Source organism: Cariama cristata, unplaced genomic scaffold (assembly GCF_000690535.1).
Source record: "Cariama cristata isolate BGI_N322 unplaced genomic scaffold, ASM69053v1 scaffold12308, whole genome shotgun sequence".
Taxonomy (NCBI): Eukaryota; Metazoa; Chordata; class Aves; order Cariamiformes; family Cariamidae; genus Cariama; species Cariama cristata.
Genome location: NW_009630706.1, coordinates 4,773 through 28,400, shown reverse-complemented (window position 1 = coordinate 28,400; position 23,628 = coordinate 4,773). Strand labels below are relative to the sequence as shown.

The window sequence follows — 23,628 nt, the reverse complement described above, 5'->3', positions numbered from 1 at the left end:
AGTGGGAAAATGGGTTACGTGCATGTAATTTTCAAACCTGTCTTTTGGGAGAAGTTTGGTCTGCTTTGTTCCGTTCTGGGGACACTTTATTGCCTTCCTATACAAAGCAGAAGGAGTGGCAGAGCTGGTAATGCTCATCTGCTTGACTGCGTAGCACGTGTGCTGGGGACACTCTGGCAGGGAAAGGGCTCTACACAGCAGGTTTGTGGGTTTTTTCCTGGGATTTCTTCTGGTTTGGAAGGGGTGGGAGGTAATTAAAGGAGTTCGAAGGATCTGATGGTCCTTCATGAGCTTCCTCAAGCTCTTGTAGAATGCAGGCAGGGATTGTCCAGGTACCAGGGGGCTCTGGCTGGTGGTGGGTATGGGTGGTCTGAGGGTCAGTAGTGCCGTAAAAGACAGTTGGGATGGTGGCTGCAAGTGAAATAGGCTGCAGGTGAGTGGAGTGAGAAGCTGTATCCTTTCCTGGGAGCAGCGTTTCCTTATTGGGACTGTTGCCAGACTTGCCCATCTGTGATCTGATCGAGCGTGTTCCTCTCTCTCGTGGTTTTGCTGCTGTGGCTGGTCAGTGTGTGGTTTAGCAGCAGCTGCTCGAGTTCTCCTTGGCCCGTGGGTGCTGTCTCCCTACCTCCCTCTTTCAGCCTTACTCCAATTCCCCAGTTACTCCTTGTGTACATCCAAATTCGTAACCCAAAAGTGCAAACCAAAGCATTCTCCCTGCTCGTTCTGAAACGCTGCCAGCCCTGCTCGTGATAGGAATCCCTCCTGGAGCTGTGAAGCCTGGAAGTGCTCCAGTTCTACGTCAGTCCTGTTCGCTCCTTAGCCTGGTGCTTTTGGGTCTGTCTTTGTCCGGGAATGTGCAACCTGGGATACGCCAGTTCTGCCCTCCAGGTCTTGAGAGAGATGGGAGATGATGAGGGGCATTAAACCTGGGTTAAGCCTGCTTGGATTAGTGCTTGGGTTCCTCTTGTGAAACCAGGCAGCAGAAGAGTTAGTTTAGTATGGCTCTCTTGTCCAGGATAGTCATCACTGGGGGATAGGGCATGCAGAGCTGCTAAAATTGGCCACCTGCTGGCTTGTCTTAGCATTGGGCTGGCCTCCGGACTGGCACCGAGACAGATAAGACCACTGACAGATTGTCCTGGGGCTCTTGCTTGGGGCATTATGGCCTTCTCTTCAGACCCTTCAGGAGCAGGGAGCCCAGGACCTCTTTATTGATCGCCTCTGGGGTGCTGCCAGTTATTTGGCAAAGCCAGTGGCTCTGCAGAGCTAAAATATTAACAGAATGACATGGGCCCATCTCTGTAGGACGCTTCGTACCCCAAGGGTGATGGGAGGTGTTGTGGTTTAGTTATTGCTTCCCACGCTTGGGAGGAAGAAGAGCTGAGGAGAAACTGAAGTGGTTGAAGGTGGGGAGGCAGAGCAGACAAAAGCCTGCTGCCTCTCTGCTGGCAGAGAAAACCACGAGTAACGTGCTTGTATGGCCTAGAGCTTGGAGCCTACACCAGGACCTGAAGTGGGAGGTGCAGGCTTGGAGGAGAGGAGTATAGAAAGGAAAAGCTCTTGTGCTTAAGATAGGCGGTAGCCTGGCAGACTGCTGATTCCATGACATAATCTTTGTGCCTTGGCTCTTCACGCTGTATCTGAAAATGCGTGCAAGGGGGGGTCTTCCCTGCATAGTCAGTTCTGGCAGTGGGACCTGCCCTGGGTCTGTCCGATGGTGGGTGGCCTTGCTGCTTCCGTGCTTGTCCGTCCTCCTGCCAAGGAGGCCTTGTGCCTTCCCGGAGAAACAGGACCCTTTCCCAATGATATAACGGATCTCACATCACCTTTAGGAGGTGACTGTTAATTGCTGGTGGATCTCAGCACGATGTCTTGGCGACTGAGTTCCGGGCACTGCTGTTTGCCACAGGTACTCGCTCAAGATTAAAACACCCGTCAACAAGTTTGGATGTTGAAGGTCTGGACCTATCTAGACAAGAGCCATAGTTGTTTGCTGTAAAAGTATGTGAGAAATTAAATTCATAAACTGAGGAGTGTTGAGCTTGTTGGTTTATTACCAATTTGGACGCGTTTCAGCAAAGTAAACCTACGAAGGGATGGGTGGCTGGGAGGAACCTGGTGAGGAAGCTCGGTGGTGAATAAGAGATCTCCACTGGTAAGTCACGCTGTTCTCTGCATACGCTGGGAGCCAGGTAGAAGTTACAGTGCCTGCAGCGAGGGCAGTTTGGAGGTGAAACTTGACTGCATTCTTCATGTCAACATCTTTCCTCTAAAGGAATAAGAGAGGGTTATGGGAGGCTTCAAGCTGCCCTGGAAATACAGCAGACAAAGGGGAGGAGACACGGAGAGAGGAAAAGCGAGGGGTGCTCTGGTCTGCTGAAGTGGAAGGAGCTGTGGCATGGCAGGAGGGGGCTTCCTGGGGACTGGGAGATGGAGATGTTGGGAATGGCAGCAGACAGGACAGGAAGTGACTAAAATGCGGTGGTGTTTCTTGGTTTCACTCTGTAAATATGGGAGGCTCTTTCAGCAAAAGAACGGCTTGTTCTTTTTTTAAATGTGACCTTGTACTCATTCATCTCTCAAAAAAAAAAAAAAAAACAAACCACAGCAGAGTAGTCTTCTGGTTCTCTTCAGTTGACTGTCAGTTCCTTTGCCATTAGAGGTAGCTGTGCTCCATCGAGGCAGCACTTGCCGATGGAGAGAGGTGTCCAAGGAAGGATTTTGAATCATACCACTGTGGACCTGGATGAGGCACTTCCCCGGCATCCTTGGGAGAAGGAGACTGCAGGTGAAAGGATCAGAATAGAAGGGATAGCACTGGAGCTGTCTGCAGGATTAATATTCATGTTTCCCATTTCCTACATTAAGTGAATGGTACCCAAGAGGGCCAGAAAGAAATGGTGAAGGACAGCTATCTTAGATGAGAATTGCTGGCTGTCTGGTGTTGGAGGATGAATAAACTGCCTTTATCTTGACCCTGCCTGACACAGAGAGAAAGGCTTTGGACTGCTTGTCAGTTCTTCCTTAATAAAACTCTTAGCCGGATGAAAAATGCCTGGATCCTAATGCAGATCACAAAGCTGGGGGGAAAAAAAAGGGCAATATTTAAATATTGCTGCTGAATGCTGAGTTTGCCCAACAGATGTGTACGTAATGTGCCTGACTGTTATCCCTTGCTTTGCTGGTGCTGAGCTCCATCTGGGACATTCTCACGGATGTCAGTTTTGGAGGCATCTCCTTTTTGGAAGCCGTATGTCCCTGGCTGAACCGACAACTGACACTGGAAGAACTCGCAGTAGTGGAGCCACCGCTGGGAAGAAACAGTCTTAGCCTAAGGGCCCAGGGCTGTGACTTGCTGGTGTGCTCTGGCGAGGCCTGCCTGGATGGGGTTGCACCAAGAAGCAGAAAGAAGATTTAGGAGGGCTGTAGCAGTCTACTGGGAAGGTGTACTCGGCCAAGACCCAGCCCTGGCATGGGCTGTGCAACAAAGGTAACTGACTTTTCCCCAGAAGAGATCAAACTTTGTGCTGTAGGAAGGATTTGCGCAGCTCTCGCAAAGTGTGTGCTAGTGGAAAGGTGAGATTGGCATTAGTGTGTCATGGCTTTGCGTGTCTCTTGCCCTTTGCGGGTATCGCCTGTAGCCAGTTATTTAACCAGGTAGCAATTCCCTGCATGATAAGTGAGGGTCAAAGCACATCGGAGAAGAAAGGGGTCTTGGAGTGCCCCTCAGAAGTCCTAGGCTTGTACGCTGGGCATGTCTGTCTTTGTATGGAGACCCGATTTGGGGAGCTAGGGAACAGTGGTTTGTGTAACTGTGCTGTGAGGAAGCTGCAGACTCCGGGAGGGGAAAACTCTACTGCAGAGATTTGCCCAAAGTCCCAGCAGATGCTGCCTCTCCTAAAACACACGCTTGGAATTACAGAAGTTCCTTCCTCCTGTCTGCTCTGCATGCACTGAAATATTGTTTTTCCCCACCCTCCCAAGACAACAATGACATGAAAGCGCTGTGGCCCCGGCTGAGTACGCGAGAGGCGTTGTATAACTGGTGGGAGCTATTTGTATTGTGGCAGTGCTTTTGGGTCCTCAGCCGTGACTGGGATCCTATTCTCCTACATACTGTGCAAATTAGGAAGTCAGACTCTTCCCTGCCCACAGGAACAAGCGAAGCTGATCTGACTGGGAGTGTGAAGAGGGTTTTGCAGCTGATGCTTTGCTGATGACAAGAAGAGCATTTGACTTTGGAATTTGCTCAGCCAGAAGAGATGGACCTCTTCCTTCCGTGTTCTGCATCCCTGTTTCCCCATTGCAAAGGGATTCAAGTTTAAGGTGTTTCTGCCCGTTTCCTGGTGTTTGCATCTTTGCGGTGTGGCTGCCTTCTGTTTGCCTTGGAGGCTGTGCTGTGAACGAGGTCAGGGAAAAGTCTGAAGAATTCCTTGATCCCACAGTGCAGATCCATAGGTGGATCTAGCTGGAGTGAAGTGAAGTTTGTGTTGCTGCTGTTTCAGCTAATGTGAGTCCTCAGCAGGTTGGCCTGGTGGAGTGGCATCCTCTGAAACATGTTGTGTTTCTTTGGTCGTAAAGCCTCCAAATTTGTTAGCAAGTGACCGGATCATTTGCTGCGCGTTCATGTAGGGTGAGAGTGACATCTGCCCTCAGAGCTGTAATTTGTGCTCGGGATTAACCAACCAAAGCGGTTTTGTGGCCCAAATGCCAAACTGGAGTGACTAGAGCTAGCACCACGCGGGCAGCGATGGAGCACGAGGAGGGAGTGGGTGGATGGGGAAGGGAGCAGGAGCTCCTCTGTGTAGCATCCCTAGCAGTTTACCCCTAGTTCATCCTGGGTCGTTCAGTCCTGAGTGCAGCATCCACCTGTGGCACCAGTGGAATCTGGATCAGGCCTGGCCGTGTGGTCACATTTCTGTTAAATTAGCTGGCCTACACAATCCAGAGCCTGTGCTGGCTTGGTGCCGCTTCCAGAAAGACAGACAAATGCCTGATGTGGCATGCAGTCTAGCAGGGCAGTGACCGTGTCCGTTGCAGAAGGAAATCTTAAAGGGAGCTGTCAGGCTGAGCTTGCGCTGCCTTAGTACTCAGTTGTGCGGCTGCAGGGACTTGGTCTTGGGGAGGCTCCCAAGGATGCTTATTCAGCCATGCCATAGTTTTACTTAAACATGTAAAAGGTCTGTGTGTCACCCTGCCTTTCCAGTCCTGGCAGTAGCTGTAGCAGAGTGCCTAGGAACGAGCCAGCTAACACCATCTGACGTTCCACTGGGATAAAGGAAATCTGAGCACGTACCCAGGCACCAGGGTCTCCGTGAGGTGACGGCAGAAGAGGGGTTTTCCCGGTGGGTTGGTTATCTACCTGCACCGTGCATTCATGCTGTACCTTGCTGCTAGCTAGTTTTTCAGGCTGTTGGTGTCCTTGGAGAAGTGCTGTCGGCTGGCCTGTGCTGCTTTTCACCGTGAGAGGTGTCTGCTTGAAATGGGGCTGCAGCCGATCATCGTGTCTGTGGCTGGAGGTGCGTTCCAGCCCAGGGTCTCCTGAGGTGAGAGGTTCATGCTCAAATGGGACATGCCTGAGTTTCAGCCGAGTGCAGTAACCCCAGTTGTGTAGCTTAACTAGGAGCCCTCAAATACCACTCAGGCTTCCAGCCTGGGAGCCAAATAGAAGTTACAAAGAGACTACTTTGGGCATAGCCTCTTCTTGCCAGCAGTTAGCATGCCAAACCTTTTTCACCTTGTGAAGTTTTGTACCCAGCGAAGGCAAGAGAGCTGCTTTTCTCCAAACCTGCCAACTAAAAGTGAGTGTCTGGAGTAAGGGAGCAGGTCAAAATGCAGACCTCAGCCTGGTCCTGCAGTGTGCTACCACCTGCCTGATCCCAAAACAGGTGAGACCCACAGACTACAGGGCCCAACATCCTCTGCTTCATTATGCACATCCTCTAATCAACGACAGAGAACTGTCTGCTGGGGCTGGTAGTCCTAGCCTTTGTTTCCTAGGCTTGCCTCTGAACTGCAGTAAAGGAAAAGCTAGTCATGCTGGAAGATTAGTAGCATGCTTGCCTGGACTAGGTGTGCCTTGAACTTCCCTGGTGTGATATTTTTTTTTTTGCAGGTATCTTACTCCTTACTAAGTCTGAAGTCTCCTATAGCTGCTCTCCTTATAACAACAGTCAAAGTTGTCCCAGCAGGAACCGCAACAGGCAGCTGATATCTGACAGCATCACAGGGTAGGATTTGAGACATGTTTCAGCTGGACAGGGCCTGCACAGCTAAGGGTCCCAACAAGCACAAGGAAGCATTGTGACCTCCACTTCTTTCTCTGAAAGCGTAGAAATATAAAGGGGAAACTACAAATGGTTTTTCCGTGGCGTGTTTGCCCGTATGCCCTGAGCCTTCTGCACCCTCATGCAACACTCTTCAGGGCAGAAGTGATTTGAAATGGTTCTGGAATGGGAATTGTGGTTGTCCAGCAAATGGGGCTGTTTGGGCTTCCCCCTTGCCTCCAGCAAAGGTGAGGAAGGGTCTGTGGGTGTACGTGGAGCTGGAATCAGCTGGGCCAGTTCCTTCTGTTGGACTCGTGCCCTGGATGGCCAGGAAAACCCTGTGTTTGCATCCTGCCTGGCAGATGTCTGAGCGTGTTTTGTCAGGGCTCTCCCTCCCCGGCTCCAGCAAACATAGCAGCGAATGTCGCTTCCCGAAGCAAGCGCTGAGCTGGGCCGATCAGTGGTGGGGAGAAGAGCGGGTGCTGTCCGTGCTCTGGCACCTGGAGTTGAGCACCTCGCTGCTGTTTGTGCATCTTCTGCTGCCTGTGGGAGTTCAGCAAGGTCTCCCGTGGGTTAACAGGAGCTGAGACGTATGGGAGCTGGTTGTGCAGCTTCCTGCCACCCAAAGGGGGGGCCAGCTCGGCTCCGCCTGCCCATTCCGAGAGCCCAAGGTACCCAAACACGGTCCTGAACTAACAACAGCATACCTGCTCCATCCTTTCTCGCCATGGGCATCTTTCGGTAAGGCCATGCCAGAGCTATCTGGCTCCATCCCTCCCAAGCAGCTGTTTTGGGCTGTTTCAGACCACCAGCATGGAGGTGAGACGTGAGGTTTTGTGGTGGCGAGAGCGTTGTGGATGGGAGAAAGGCTCTATTCCTCCTGGGAGCTGAAAGCCTGGCCCAGCCCCAGTCAGTTATTGGGTTTCAGCAGAAGCGCAGGGTGCCAGGGCAATGCTCCCAGAAGCCTGCCGAGCCAGCGCTGGGGCTGGCCTGCTGGGGTGTGTGCCTGCCTGGGGGGGACTGCGTTTGAAACGGTCCTTTCCTGAAATGCTGGGGCTTTTCAGCAAAAGCTGAGCATGAGACCGTTTCTCCTGGGTCCCTAAATCCTGTACGGGGCAGGCCCCCTCTCCACTGTGCCGTGCCCTCATTTTAAAAACTGAGCATCACACGGTGTTAACTGATTCAGTGATTTTTAAGGGAAAGCGCTTTAGAAGGTGGGCTCATCCTCACCATCCTCACATTATAACACAGCCAGGTACTCTTCCTCTGCATCTCTAACTTCAGACTCTGGTGCATCTCCTTGAAAGAGCCGATCTTGGTTTAAAGGCAGCGTGACTGAGGGTTTGGGAGTTTTCAGCCCCTGGATTTATGCTGGGAGCAGTAGGACGCGTGGCCCGAGCGCCCAACAGTTGTTCCCAGCCGGTGCGTTGGTGTGCACCGTCCGGCCCTAGCAGCCTGAAATTCAAAGTGTTCCCCAGGAATAGGTCGCTTGGCTTCTGCTGGTTGCACCTCCGTTTGTCCTTTTTTTTTTTTTAATGCATGTTTTTTTGTTTATGCAAGTGTGTCTGTAAAAGCCTGTAAGTAAAGTGAGTTTTATCTTTGTATTGTTAAAAACGGTGACAGAGAGTACTCCTGCTTGCTATCCAAGTTCAGGGGCTGGCTTAAGACAAAAGCCTGCAAACACACAGCCCTTTTCCAGTTTGCCTAATGGTCGGGACTGGGACAGGCCCTCGGAGAACGTGGCTTTCCTGATGCCTAAGTCAGGGCTCTTTTCCGAGAGCAACCCCTTGTTCTGGTCTCGCAGGGGAGGTGTTTGTGCCCCTGTTGTGTTCAGGTTTCTGGGAGGGGGTTTGGAAAGCTAAACAAAGCTGATGAGGTGTTAACAGCAGGGAGAGGTGAGCTTCTCTGCCTTGATGGCAGGGAAACTACTTGTGAATTGGTCAGCTTTTTTGAAAGGAGTGTTCCCACATGCTAATTGAACTAATTAGTTTTAAAAGTATCTTTAAAGCAGTGCATCTGTATGAGGGAGTCCTTTCTCTTTCACCAGCGCTCTTTAAATAGATAGGGCCAAAAAGAAGAGAGGGACAGACAAAGGAATGTAGCGATCAGACTGATGGATGGCTAATATCTCACTGGAAAAGACCCGGGCTGTGTTGGGATGGGCTATTGTCGTGTGGGATGGACTGGGGGCTAATGGGAACGTGCCTGAGGCCAGGCCCGGTTTGGGGCTGGCTGCTCTGGGCAAAATAAACCCTGAAAGCCACTCAGGGGCTTTCAGCATCCCCACACGGTGGGTTTGTACCTCCTGGGGGGCCTCATGTGGTCAGAGTAAGCCCTGCCTTCCCCTGGCTGGGTGAGGAAGAGGAGGGTGGCTTTGAGTGAAGATACTGAACTCTGCGGAAGAGATCTGCACCTTGCCCCCACAGGGAGGGGAGTCCGAGATGCGTGCCCCGCTTGGGGAAAGGACACTCTTGTCTTCTCCAGGAGACCCTAAAAGACGGAAGAGATGAGCATTTGGAATGCACTCGGCAGCAGGAGGTGTGCCGTGGCAGGAGGTCACGCAGGGACCGGGACACAGGGACGTGCACGCCGGTCACCTCACCGGTGATGGTGAATTTCAGCATCACCACCTGTGACTGGGACTGGTGGTGTTGGTGGGGATGTGACCCTGCTACCAGTGCTGCAGGCAGGTGCCACTTTCCAGGGCCAGATGTGACAGTAGCTGCTGCGTCACCTCCTGCCCCATCCCGTCCCTGGCTGTCTGCTGGCACAAGGATTGGTGTGAATGCTTTATAATGGGAGCATCCCTAATTGGGGGAAGTCAGCTTGGCTAATTCAGACCAGGTTCACTTTTATCTGAGGGGATTTAGGGAGCATTCCCACGAACGGTTCTGCCAGAGCATGGCCGGTCTCTGGAGGGGTGGCTAACAGCTGGGGACAGTAATTTCTTCCAGATCCAGCAATGCTAGAAGAGGATGTATGTCAGGAATCCCAGTACAGATGTACTTATGACACCCTCTAAGAAAAGGGTTGCTTCCACCCCGCTACTCCCACACACATAAACAAGGGAATAAATCAACTTTTGTGTACGAGCATAGCCAAAGATGAAAACTTGAGAATTGTCTTCAGCATAAAACCCTTCCTTTATCACTTGGTGTTCTGGCAGGGATTTAAATTCACAAGTGCCTTTACCTCCAGCGCAGCAAAACACTGATAAACCTCTACAAACGGGAAATTGATTCTTTTTTCTTTGCCTCGGTTGTAGTGAACTGTCTCCCCTCCTTCCATGTTTCTGTGTTAGCCCTCATTAGGAGTGAATTATCTGTCTCCCATACAGCCCAACTTGCACAAATCTGTTGGTTGTAGGAGGAGCAAATCTGATGTTTCAGTGGTGTGTTTTGGATCCAGGACAGACGTTGCCTGAATGGATCTTCTCTGGCATGTCTCTCTTGAAAACTGATACCAACAGTGCTTTTTGAGCAAGAATGGATAATATAACTGGGTAATATAGGGTCTCCTCTCTGGGAGTAGAAGCGTGTAGGTTTCCCCGGCTGTGGCAGAGCAAGGGCTCTCCCAGAGGCCCTGGCTGAGCTGGGCTGGGTTGAGACGAGGCTCTGGGAAGCTGGTTGTTCCTCCTGGTCCATAACTCTTACCGTTCTGGTCTGTTCTCTCCTCAGCGTGGCACGATGAGGCGGCGTTATGAGGACGATGGCATCTCCGATGATGAAATTGAAGGGAAGAGGACATTTGACCTTGAGGAAAAGCTGTCTACCAACAAGTTTAACTCCACCTTCGTGGTCTTCATGGAAGGCAAAGGTTTGTCTTGGGACTGCTGTGCTGCAGTGTGTGCTACTGCTGTCAGGCACCAGACAGCTGCTGTGGCTGGCTGCTGCTCCAGTGAGGCATGGTGTGTGAGATGACCTTTCCCCGAGCCTTTCGTAGAAAGCTGATGGTGATCACAGTTGGCTGTACTCTTCTGCATCTGACTACACCCAAAGCCTCCCTGACTGCCAACTTGAAGGGCGGTTACAAGGCAATTGTGGTGTTAATGAAATCCTTTCCCACTGTCCTGCTTTTTGCTGCCTTTTACTTTCCAATCTTCTGTAAAGTTGGGAAAACTGTCTGCTGTTCACACCAGTTCTGTGCTTTACTTGCATAACCCAAGGGATGCAGAGCAGGTGGGGGGACGTTTCTCCCTGCTCCCATGCAAGTCCCACAGCAGTCCCCGCGCAGTTTGAAGGCAATGTGAGGCATATTGATGGAGGATTGGCTCAAACCTGCTAAGCCCTTGGGCCAGGGGAGCTGATAACAGGGAGTGTGTGTGTGGGAAATGGTATGAAAGCCGCTCGATCTGGAGAGCAGTGAGCCAGTCTGCAGCGCTGCAGGCTTGCTGGGACACGTGGCAGCCAGGAACAAGAGGGTTCGCCTGGGTCAGCACCTGTAATTGCAGCCACATGTCTACTAGATGCTTAATTCAAAAACTATGTGGGATCTCTCCCCTGCCTTTCACCACGCGTATGGCTCAGTGGGATGTCTTTTCATCGCACAGCCAGTGCAAGCCCCGTGAGGATTTACCATGAGGGAGGAGCATTTCTTCAAGGCATCTGTTCCTTGGCTATGAGCTTCTTATGGAAGTGAGGACCCAAAACTGTTCTGTTCCCCTGTCTGGTGCAGCCTGTTGGAGCAAACTCCCCCTCCCTGGGGGGCCTGTCTGAGGCTTGTCAGCAGCACACAGCATGCTGCTCACAGAACTGCCGCAAAGGATTCCAAGATCTCCGAAGGGGTGTGGAAATAGTCAGGAATAGGGCTTTCTCTTGCTGGCTAGCGTTGTCACAGAGATAGGCGGAGATTCTCGGGTCTCAACTGGACAGGACCCTGAACAACCTGATCTGAGTCCGAAGTCAGTTTGCTGGGAGCAGGGTTGGACTAGAGATCTCCAGAGATCCTTTCTAACCTCAGTTTGTCTATAGTCCTCCGAAGGAGTCTCCCCTAACATCTTCCCTCTTCTTGTCTCCACGCCAGACTTCACAGTTGAATACATCCAGCGAGGTGGCCTGAGAGACCCTCTCATCTTCCGGAGCTCTGATGGCCTGGGGATAAAGTAAGTGTTAGGGCACAGAGTGGTGGATGACTCTGGCCTGATTTCTCACCTCTCCCCACATTGTGTGGGATCCGATCCTGGTAGGTCAATCTGTCCTCTGCCAAGTTGGTAGGACTGTGTCCTGTGCACGCTGTTCTTTACATGCAGTGAGAAGTATCTCCCACCTCAGTTATCCTGCTCTTACTAGTCTGTTTGGACTTCAAATGAGAGGATTGAGTTGGCTGTAGGTGAGCACAATTCAACCAAATGTCTGGAAAGTCCCACTGCTGCTCTGATGCAACATCTGGCTGGGTTTCTCTCCAAGTAATATAGGCATGTATTGCCAGAGAGTCGAGCAATTTGTAGTATTTCTGGCATTTTCTAGAATTCCAGCCTGATTTATCCAACATGGTTACTTCTAAACTGCCATCTGTCTCTCTTGCTACAGTAAGTCAATTAAGGTTTACAGCTTTGAGTGTAAAGCTGTACTGATGCAAGACTTTGTGCCGTTTTATGATGTTCATTTAAATACACTATGGGATGTTAGATGTAGTATCAAGGCGAGTAATACTACATCAAAACATTACAGCTGTATTTTATGAAATTAAAAAAAACCTGATCTGTTCTAGTGTTTCTGCTGGATCAGTGTTTTTTGGTTAATAAAAAAGAGGAATAAATTAGCCCTAGCAAACTTCATCAGAGCCAGTATCGACAGCACTGCTCTTAACTTCCTCAACTGACTGTGAACGGATGAGGAACATCTCGTCAAGTGCGTGATGTGGTGAATTAGATCAGAAATTGTGCCAGGCTCAGTTCTAGCTGCTGGGTGACTTGGGAGGGCAGAGATTTGATACTGAGGATTACAGTGTGGGTGAAACTGAATTTCTTCTGACCTTTTGGTTATTTCTCTGGGTCAAGAGCAGCTTGAATGGCTGCCCATCCATTCTGCCTGTGACAGCAGTGTTTGTACAGATGAGTATGCCAGTACAAACAGTTAGAGTAGTTATGTTGTGTCAGTGAAATATACTGCTTGTACTGGTCTGGCTATGCCCTTTGTATTGGGATAACTCGTACGAGCAGTCTTTAAAATGGGAGCTAGGATTGCTTAGCTCAAGGTCTGCTTGCTTGTTTGCCAGAAGCCGCTGTACAGCAGCTCATGGTCTGGAGATGGTCTGTCCTATTCCCAAATCTGCTTCCCTAGCCAGAAGTTGAGCCCAATGTTTCATCTCAGACCTGTGCCCCCAGAGATCTAGTTGTGTGCTCTTCACCCGCACCCAAGAGGCAAAAAGAAGCTTTGGGTGACGAAAAGAAGTGGGTGACAATACACTGGTGTCTTCAGGGTGCCAACAGAGGGGTTACAGGTGGGAAGGGTCTGCAAGCAGAAGCTCTACATGATTTTTTTAGCAAGGTGTTTGTCCTGCAGGATGCCCGATCCGGACTTCAGCGTGAATGATGTGCGGCTGTGCGTCGGTAAGTGTCCAGGGACCCCAGTGCACCTCTGTTGCGCCCTGGGCAGGTAGGGAGGAACGGGGAGAGTCATGGGGTTTATCAAAGCTAGAGGTCTGGTTTTGTGGCTCCCCTAGCCTGCAGCTGGTTGAACCAGAGCTGTCCTTAGCCAGTGGATCACAACTCTTACCTGCTTGAGTCTAGTTTGACCTGAAGCAGCTTCCATTTCGATGTGGATATGGAAGAAGGTGAAGTTATGGGAGAAGCCAAGACGTCACACTTGTGTGGGTGGGTTCTTTGAGGAAGGATCTCGTGTCTCCTGGAGTGTCTCTTCTGGGTGGTCCATCGTGCACAGGGACGATTCCAGTGATGTCTGTCTGTTCTGGCAGGGAGCCGACGGATGGTGGATGTCATGGATGTGAACACGCAGAGGGATATTGAGATGTCCATGGCACAGTGGGCACGCTACTACGAAACACCGGAGGCTGAGCGGGAGAAACTTTACAATGTCATCAGCCTGGAGTTCAGCCACACCAAACTGGAGAACCTGGTGCAGAGACCAGCTACGGTGAGCGTGGCTCTTCCTTCCGTAGGAAAGTCCCATCCCTCGTGCTTGTGGTCCTCTGTAGGCAAGGTGCAGCCTGGCACTCAAATGCGGGAGGAGAGGGCCTGCTCGTGACACGCGTGGGCTCAGTCGGGGATGTCACTGCTGTGCTCTGGATGCTGCTGGACCTGATCCTGTGGTCGAGTTGGATCTCATCTGCGGTAGCTGATCTCACAGTCAAGCTGGGGCTGCCCAGCCTGTCCATCCCTCAGCTATAGGGACCACAGTCAAGTCGCTGGCGTGTCATTCTGCAGAGAGTGGACTTGTTTGTTAGCTGTCAGCAATTAGAGAAATGAAAGTGCTTGGCTGAGGAATAATTAGAATGAAGTAACCTGCTCCTACTGGCTGGTATCAAGAGCAGGCACAGAGTTTGAACAAGCAAATTTGTGCTCAGCCGCAGTGAGTGTTGGGGACAGGACGAGGACGCTGGCCTCCGGCCTCTCCCAGTTAGCTGATTCCACTGTCTGCCAAGACCTTGGCTGTCACCCAGTCTCAGGCCTGCCTTCCCTCTGTGCACTGCGCTGCTCTGATACTCGGTGCAGAAGCCCTCTTCTGCATCCTGCAGCAGCGATCGGCTCCATTGTGGCCAGGGAGAGGAGCAGAGCAGGGGTGCTTTGCCGTAATGCATGGCCAGGTGTAGAACTCCAGCAGGGCCTAAATCAGACAGCGACGCTCCGCAATGCTTGCAGCGTCTTGAGAGAGTAGCTAAAGCCTGGATGTTGGTTGAACTTTGTGATTTCCTTGGTGTTTGGAAACCATGGTACTGTTAGGACAACAGCGCTGTGTTCAGCTGGGACTCCAGAGGGTTGTGCAGGATGGCAGGGAAGGTTTCTGGTGCAAAGTGCCGAAATCTCTGAGGACCTAGGAGGCCAAGGCTGGAGATGTGCTGGAAGAGGGGCAGGAGGCCGTCTGGCAGGGGGAAACGGAGTTGTCCTTACTGAAGTGTGGAAGGTGGGATGGATGGGATGGACATCCCAAACTCCTCCTGCAGTCGGTGAAGAGGAAGAGGCAGCTCTGGAGGGCCATTCACTTCTCTCTGGTAACTGCAGAGGGAGCCTGGGCATCTCTGCCTGCTCTGGCTGTCCTGAAGCTTGCCGAGTTGAATCCCACCCTAGCAAATGCTGCCCAGCGTGTTTTTTGTGTAAGCCAAGTGCATAGCAGTTCCTGCCTAGCCCCTAACTAGAAGACCAGCATCCCAGTACCGTGCTTGGGATCGTGCTGTGGTGTTTGCTGTGCGTGTGAGTTCAGAGGCTCGCTGTACTGCAACTGATACCAGAATAGCTGGTCCTAAGTGCTTTACGTGTGGGATCACACCAGTGGCATCAGGAAGGTTGCTGGGTGTGTGGGGGCCAAAAAGGGGGTATCACAGCCATTCGGCTAACACCAGGGCTTCCTTCCCTTCCTTGGTCCCGTCCCAACACAACAAATGTGGGTGTGCTCTGAGCTGGGCTGGCTGGCAGTCTGCACAGCACCGCAGTGGTTTTGGTGGGCTCACTGCAAGCCTGCATCCCCCAGGTGCTCAGCTGCGTGTGAGCTGTGGGCTTACCAGGCAGGCAATAGGTATTTGAGCTTCCAGGACAGCCTGGGGGTAGCAAAAGGGGTTACTGTGCCCCTTTCATCTCTACTCACATCTTCCACCTTTCTGCTGTAGGTGGATTTGATTGACTGGGTTGATAACATGTGGCCCAGACACCTGAAGGAGAGTCAGACAGAGTCTACGAATGCGATCCTGGAGATGCAGTATCCAAAGGTGCAGAAGTAAGTGACTTCCTGAGCTGTTCCGGTGGTGGCAGGCAGCAAAGCATCTCTTGCAAGAAAACTGCCCAAGGGAGAAGCAGTTTGTACCAAGGGGAAGCAGGAGAAGCAATCTCCCTGTTGATTTCAGTGGGTGACACTTGTAAGGGCACTGCAGTTAGTTATTTGAGGCCCTGCCGAAAGCTGCGTGGAAGGGTCGTCGCGTGGCTGCTAGGAGCTCGCTGCTCTTCAGGAAAACTCTTGGTGCTCACCACCTTGAGACATCTGGAGTCAGTTGAGCTGCTAGGCATTGCCCATCCTGCCCTGTGCCATGGGGGTTTCTGGAGCTGCTGGGTGTGTGAGGGTGAAAGCTCTCCTCTTGCCTGGACTAGCTCTTTTTGTGGGGATGTGATACAAATGCAAAGTGAGCTCTCCTGCAAACCACCCCCTCCCTGCAGTTAAAGTGCTTAGCACTGCAGTAATTGGCTTCTGGCACTGCTCTGAGCTATTGGCCTGGGTTGAGGGAACCTATTCCCTTTGAATACGTTGTATCTGCTCTCAAATGTGGATCACCACTGGTTTTCACCTTGTTGTCGTTTTGTTTTCCGCCAGATACTGTCTGATGAGCGTCAAGGGCTGCTACACAGATTTCCACGTGGACTTCGGTGGTACTTCTGTGTGGTACCACATCCACCGAGGGGGAAAGGTAGGAGGACAGTCCCCGTTGGGAAAGTTACAGATGCTTTAGGAGAGCAGCTTTTAGTCTGTTCTCTGGTCGATCCTTGAAGATGCAGGTCCCAGACAACAAATTGAAGTCTTTCCACTCTAAACTTGTTTCTCTGTGGCTCTTGGAAGTAGTTCAGGCCCTCAGAGGTCCGCCAGGCTGAAAACCCATGCTGTAGAGATGATGCTGAGACAATCTTAGAGAAGGCTAAATGACATAGAGTAGAATAACACAATTCATCTAGTGTCTTGGGCTTCTGAGAGATCATTTGGCTACATGGCTGATCACCTCTTGGTGTGGTACAGATAGAACACTGGGAGCAGCAGCAAATGGAAGAAAGGTAAAGATGAACGGGAGCCTCTCCTAAAGCTAAGCTGTCCAGGGATTTTAAATAGCTGACAGATGCGTGGGGGGTCACCTTAAAATGTCAAGTGACCTCGAGAGCAGAAGCATTTGAACTGAAGGTTAGTGACAAGTCTTCACTGCAAAACCCTTGAATGGTTTCTGGGGAGAAGTAGCTCTGAAACAGTGTCAGGTTTGAACTGCTTGTCTGGAGTCGCTTCCTGTAGCTGAGCTCAGCCCAAGATACGAAAACTGAACCCTGGGCTCCACCAAGTTTGAGTTTGGTTACAAATTTCATCTGAGTGCAATGTTTGTTCCCTGGTGGGTGGCTTCCAGTTATAATTATGCAGGGATTTCCCTGTGCCAGACATCCCTCACCCCAGCTGTGTGTTGTGCTGGGGCTTGGCTTGGAAGAAATGTGTCTGGGAGGGGATCTGGGCAGGTGCCAGTCCTCCCGCTTGCCCTTAGGCAGGGTGAATTGCACTTTAAGCTCCCCTTACAGCTGGGGATGTTGTATTTGTTCTCTTAACTTTCAGAAAACAGATTTATAGTAGTTTGGGAGCTGTATCAGTGAAGGGGCTAGCTAGTATTCCAAAGTATTCTGTAGTGCAGAATTTACCAAAGGCAAGTCCCACCTCTTGCCCAGTGAAATGCACCTTTCTCCTAACTTAACCCTTGTAAGCAATGAGAAGAGATCTCGCTGCTTCTAATAAAAACCATCAGCCGTCTAGGGCTGAATTCGTCAAGGAACTGGGGGTAAAAAAGGCTGCCTGTGGTGGCTGGACATCTCCTGCGAGCACCTTGGACAGCCTTAGGATAGGGAGCCCTTTCGCTTGTAACTGCTCCGAAGGAACTGTCCAGCCGAAGGTGGCTGAATGGGCTCCCTCCACAGTCAGTGAAGGCAGATCTGTGGGGGAAAAAAAAAACTCCTGTCACTTCTTTAGGACAAGTCCTGGGTGATGATTCCATCCCATCTTTCTCCACTGACTTAGACCAGGTTCAGGGAACACAGCAAACTCTGCCCCACCTGAAGAATCTGGGCTTTTCACCTACCTTTCCTTGCAAAGAAGATGTAGCTGCCAGGCTTCCCCAGCGATTCTGATAGTTTGTGGCTCCAGTGCCTTCCCCCAAAGGACGAGCTAACACTCTGAAGAGCCTAGTTGGGGATGGATATATCTACACTTGCCACCTCTGTTGCCTGGGGCCAGACAGGTGCAAATCTCTAGTTCTAGGTCACTTGTAGCTCTTAGTAACATGCAGGTAAATACTCCTTTGTCTCCTGTACTCTGGTGTCTTTGGTGGGCTCTGTATCTCTTGATACTGATGTAGATAATACCTTACAAAGCATCCCAGGCTCCGTCTGCCTGTGGTGCTTAGTGCATCAGGTCGGGAAAGACCTTGCTCAGCGGCTTGCCCTCTCAAATGGGACAGCTGTTTAGGTCACTTGACTGGGAATTTTTGTAGATTTGTGTCCTCTGTGGGTGGGGAGAGGAAGAGATTTAGATATCGGGAGAGGGAGCAGGGCAGGTTTGGAAGAAGCAGGGGCTCGTCAGTAGCTGTTAATTATGCAATGACTTAGGTACATGTGTTTGTCTTCATTTGCAGATATTCTGGTTGATCCCTCCTACACCCCAGAACCTGGAGCTCTATGAAAACTGGCTTCTCTCAGGGAAGCAAGGAGACATTTTTCTTGGGGACAGAGTGTCAGAGTGCCAGCGCATCGAGCTCAAGCAGGGCTACACATTTGTCATCCCCTCAGGTACTGCAGGGTGGGCAGGCGCATCCTGGCCTTTGCCAGGGTTGTGGCGAGACTCTGAAACTCCTGGGACACCAAGCAAAATCGGAACAGGCAGGGTTTAGCTTTGTCCCTCATGAATAACTGGGAGAGGGAGATGTGATGTGGCTCCATCCTCTTGCTTGCCAGCTCCCAAAACATGCTCGTCATGGCACTGGACTCAGCCCAAGCGACAGGAAAGCTGTGACTGGCTCACATCATGCTTAAATCAATTATTGAAGGAGGCTTTTCCCAGGGACTGTCATGTTGACATGCAGAGCAGTGCACGTTGAGGACAGAGGTTGACCCAAGGCAGCGCAGCTCCTCAGCTTCCCAGGTCTCTTGCAAAATCTCTGCAGGGTTATGTTCAAATTGTGAAGCAAGGAAGGGAGCCAGTGGGTGAGTTTAAGGAGCAAGGTGACTGTTCTGGACCTGAGGAAAGATAATCGAACAGTCTGCATGTACTGGAGATAGGAGAAGTGGAAAGTGCATAGCTAGAAGTGGCTGTTGGAAAACACTGAAACCCAATAGTGAGCTGGGAGGCAGTAACATGGAGAGACTTGCAGGTAACTGCTTTACAGAGGGCTTGAGCAAGAGGCTTTGAGGTTGGGAGTGGGAACAGTCTCGAGAGCTAAGAGAAATCTTTAACCTGACTTGGTTAAGCAATCAGAATAATTGGAGGACATCAGCAAAGTCTTGCATGCACAGTTAGCACAGTGCTGTCGTAGAAAACTGCAAAGGCAGAAGGGATGAGGCAGATGAAAAAGCAGCTCAAGTTGGTTGTTTGCACGGACTGACTCACAGCCGTTTAGGACCTGTGATGGAGACCTGGGGTGTCTGCAAAGTGTTGTGCTTGCACTAGGGAATACTCCCTTGTAAGAAGAAAGATTGTTGAACTCCTTTGAAGGCTTATAATAAAACCGTTGCATAAAAATTGTGTCCACAAGACTGTCTCAGATGTCAAGGGCTGCTGTAACCTGCCGTTTCATCTCCAAGAGCAGTGCAGGAATAAGCTGTGTTGTAGCTTACAGCGGGACCGGGAACAGAAAACACCAGGGATTGCACAAGTTGCTCATTTGAGTCCTGTTATCACAACTGACACTACTTTTGAATTGAGTGGCCTTGCCTTAAGAAAACCCATGCTGGAATTCCCAAAATGTTGGGCTTGGCTGGATTGCTTAGCCTTGGAGATAACAGAGCTGGAACTTGAGTTACTTTGAGGGTGTTTTAATTGTTGAACAGACTTTGGAAGACTGTTTCCCTTGTTGCTGGTGTTCCTAGACCTGATGTAATTGGGAAGCAACTTTCCAGAGACACCAGGATGACAAAAAGCTATGGACAGGAGGTGGATACTGGCACGTGTGTCACCATGGGAGGATGTGAGGCCAGATCCACAGGTGTATTTAAGTGCCCAAGTACAAGTCTGTCTCTAGCTGTTACATGGGTCAAGTGAGCTGGGCATTGAGTAATTCAGTAGTGAGCACACTTCAGGAGGGGTAGATGTAGTTGCTGTAAGGCAGCAACATCTGCCCTCCTCAAAGAGCTGGGGTCTGTATGGTCCCCTCACAGCCCCCCGCTGCTCCTAGGGCTGGCTGACGTGACGAGGGGTCCATAGCCAGTCTGTGTGTTTGCAGCTAACCTGGACGCAGGTTAAGGGTGCAACTGCCAAGGTGGACTTAGCTGAGCAGCACAAAGGTTGTGCAGATTTGACAGCCCTGCTCTGAAGAGCACAGTTTGTAAGAGTTTGCAAAGGAATTTAACTAGTAGGGACTGTCAGCTGTGAGACCTCACCTAGTTACTCAGGAGGATTCTTCAAACTCTGCTTTCTCTCCAAGGTTGGATCCATGCTGTGTATACTCCCATGGACACGCTGGTTTTTGGAGGCAACTTCTTACACAGCTTCAATATCCCTATGCAGCTCCGGATCTACAGCATCGAAGACCGCACGCGGGTAAGGACCTGCAGGAGAGCTGGGAGGACGTGGCCTCCTGGGATGGTGGAGAGGGTGCAGCCAAGAGGGGTGGTGTGCGGGCGGGCGAGTTGAGTCTCACCCTGTCACAGATTGCTCAAACTCCAGCTGTCTGTAAATGAGATGTCCTCACCTGCTGAATGTACAGGCAGGAACTTGGGCAGAGGGTCAGCCTGCAGTGTGCACTAAGGCTTGTTATGTTCCTTCATACTGCCTCCGGTCTGACACCAGGCTTCCGAGGGGTCTGGAAACCTTGCTGTGAGTGTGATGGGGACCTCCCCTGGCTGCCTGAAGAGGAAGGCGGCAACATGCTGGATGCACTCCCATGGACGTGTTCTCTTCCCTTACCTGGCTGCCTTCTGCTGCTGCTCGGTGTGGATCTCAGACCTTGATGTGGTCTAAGATGACTGAAACTAAAGGCTTCCTGAGGTCTTGAGCAGACAATGCTCTTGGCAAGTGGGTGTTCTTCCTTGCTCCTTCTGGAAACATGGGTCCTGCGGTGCTCAGCTCCTGCAGAGAGGCTTCAGGCCATGCCTCTCCAGAGCAGTTCAGGGTGCTGCAGCAGGCAGGACCTGTGGGTTAGCACTCAGATGTCAGAGCAGCTGAAACATAGGACGATGGAGTATGTGCCTGCTCCGCCCTGGGCAGCGTGGCCTCAGGAAGGTGCGAGGCAAGGAGCAGCGTCAGGGGCATCTTCTGCCTGCGTAGAAATTGCTGGTGCTGATGTGACAGAGCCGTGATAGCACTCTGCTAAATAGCTGGGCTGGTAACGCCTCTCCTAATAGAACAACCCTTTCCCTCCCCCCGTACAAATACTGTCAGATGCTGTGCTGGGGCTTGGGAAGAGGGCTTGAACCGTTACCTTCAGCTGAAACCTCTTGTGCCATCTGCCACTTTTTCTTGTACTAATGAGAAGGAGGTCTGAGGGGGAAGAGCTGCAACCGTAACAAAGAAAAATGAAATGTTAATGGCTCGCAAGTGAAGTAGTGCCTGGTCTCTGCTCTGCCCGGTGATAACATCCTTCTGCAAGGAGAATTACATCAGGCTGCCAGAAGCATGAGTGATGCTGTTACACATGTACATGTGTTTCCTGTCTCTCAGGAGGAGATCAGTCTGGTTTTAGGCAGCAGAAATAAGAGCCATCTCTGTGCAGCTCGGTGATGGAGAAGGACTGAGCAGATCCCCTTCCCCTTGCTTCTTTTGCAGGTCCCAAATAAGTTTCGTTATCCCTTCTACTACGAGATGTGTTGGTACGTGCTGGAGCGCTATGTCTACTGCATCACCAGCCGCTCACATCTGACCAAGGACTTCCAGAAGGAATCGCTCAGTATGGGTAAGCTCCCTGCGTTGGCTGTCCAGCCCTTATTCCTTCCTCACCCGTATCGAAGCAGTTTCTTGCACCTCCTGCCGGGATACTGTCTGGCTCAGCAGTGTGGTGGGCAGGGGTGGGCAGTGTGGGAAGAATTTGGGACCATCGCTTCCTTAATTTCACAAGGTGTTTTCTTTGGGTATTTCCTCCCTTTTCGCTCTTTGCTGTACTGAGCAGTCAGAGGGCATTGCAGACTGGCCAAAGGAGGTGCGATTTATTTCTTTTCCTTTGAGCAAGCAATCAAAACTAGCCAGACTTTTGCTTCCTCCTTTACCCCTGCAACAGGTCAGGTTCCTTACAGCTGCAATACCAGCACACAAGTTCCTGGCCTTGCTGGTACGCACAAAGCCTTTAACAGAAGAGGCGGAGGGAAGTTGCAGGAGCCAGCGCTGTGCTGTGGGCTGCGGGGGCAGTAATGCTTTCTTGCTGATCAGGGCCTTCCTGCATGCAGAGTTTAAAGAGCTATCAAAGTTATGTACAAGGGAGTGCAAAGAGTCTCTTGCAAAAGGAATGTTTGGCCTCTTTACAGCCAAGGCAAACGGGGCCTGGGCAGTGGCTCAAGAGATGATTTCTTACAGAGACCCTTCTTCAGGGTGGGAGAGAGCTTGATGGTTTCCACCCAAGGCCCTTGAAGCAAATCTGTCCTCACTCCCCTAAGAGGCTGTAAATGCTGACTCCTGGGCACCTCTCCTCACAGCCACAGCCTCTTTGGGGCTTTCCATTTCTGTCCAAGGGGCCCTAGCAGAAGGACACGGCTCCCAGCTTTTGTCCTTTTGCTGTGGCCCTCTTGATCTCCCTCAGCACTTGGTTTGGGAAAGGCTGTCTGTCCTCCTCCTGCCTGGAGGCCTCCAGCACCTTCATCGCCTTTTCTCTACCACTGAGCTGTGTGAAGTGGGAACTAGTGCAGAGAGCTGAAGGAAGGGAGCAGGAGAGCCCCCTTCCCTTTCACTGTCAGGGAAGGGTGCTTTATCGTGCAAAATCAGGCTCGGAGACCTCACGGTCATCTAGCGAGTCCACATCTTCTTTCTTCCATCATGAAGGCAGGATCAAGGTCCCAAGTCACCTGTGGGACCAGATGGCTGGAGATCCCAAGCCCTCCAAAGCAAAGTCAGGTTGGACGGGGCTTTGAGCAACATGATGTTGTGAAAGGTGCCCCTGCCCATGGCAGGGGGGTTGGACTTAGATGATCTTCAAAGGTCCTTTCCAACCCAAACCATTCTAGGATTCTATGAAATTCAATCTGGGACTTTGCTGTGTTCCCCTCTGGGAGGTTTTCGCATGTCCTGTGCCTCGCCTTCCGACAAAACAAGTGAGGAACAGGAAAGGATTTTAGCTGCTATGTGGCCCATCGTTTCCTCTCCCTTTGTCCCTGTACATATCTGTTGCTACAGCATCTCTGGTAACTTGGGGGGATTCCTCTAGAAAGTGAATGCCTCCTGTGAGCGATTGGCCACTGTGCTCTTCTCTCACTCTTTCTCCATCATGGCAGATATGGAGCTGAGCTCCTCGGACTCAGTAAACATGGAAGAAGAGGAGGAGGAAGAGGAGGAGGATGCAACAGGGAAGGAACCCAGGCGACCGGTCACGAGGCGGTCCGTTCTCACCAGCCCCATAGCCAACGGTGCCAATGTGGACTATGATGAACTGGGTAAGAGCTGCCGGAGCAGCTTGCCGGCACTGAAGAAGACCCCATCAATAGACTCTTCCGACTCTAGCCGGGGCTCCCAAAACGGCCAGGCCTGGGACCCGAATGGTGGCAGCCCACGCAAGACCAGGAAGGTGCACCTGACGCAGTTTGAGCTGGAGGGGCTGCGCTGCCTCGTGGACAAACTGGAGTCGCTCCCTCTGCACAAGAAGTGCGTTCCCACCGGCATTGAGGATGAGGACGCCCTCATCGCTGACGTCAAGGTATGTAGGCATGAGGGAACCGCAAGTGCTGCCGTTCCTCAGGGCTGCTAGGGCACACCTGCTTTCTTGCGGCATCGGAGGTGGAAAGGCATTTCCCTATGGGGAAACTGTGCTTGACTCTGACCTTATCCCCGTCCTGGGGTAAGGGCGTGATGTGTCTGCAGGCTTCGTGTCCTCCTCTTCCTCTACATGAGGCTGATGTTAGCCAGCTGATGCTGAGGGACAGCCCTGGCTTGGATTTTGGGTTCGGGCTAGCAGGAGCGGTAACTACTCCCAGCCAGCATGGCTGAGACCCCTCTGGGGACCCTCTGGGCCCTGTCTGGGTCCCATACGGGTGTCAGCGCAAGAGTGCTCGTTTGTGGTGCAGTTCGTTTCCAGTTCTGGCTGTGGACTCCTTGGGCTGCTGGACGCT

At 51.5% G+C, this 23,628-nt stretch overlaps 1 protein-coding gene across 1 annotated transcript; it reads left to right on the top strand.

The window, feature by feature from the left end:
- Positions 1-9,952: 9,952 nt before the first annotated feature.
- Positions 9,953-23,216, top strand: LOC104165892 (lysine-specific demethylase 2A-like; the record flags this gene model as incomplete). Its single annotated transcript, XM_009705659.1, has 10 exons — positions 9,953-10,082; positions 11,289-11,367; positions 12,770-12,816; positions 13,182-13,360; positions 15,048-15,154; positions 15,743-15,836; positions 17,802-17,955; positions 19,806-19,921; positions 21,146-21,272; positions 22,798-23,216. Coding segments are annotated over exons 1-10 (1,452 nt in total), but the record flags the coding sequence as incomplete, so codon positions are not given.
- Between the last annotated feature and the right edge of the window lie 412 nt (positions 23,217-23,628).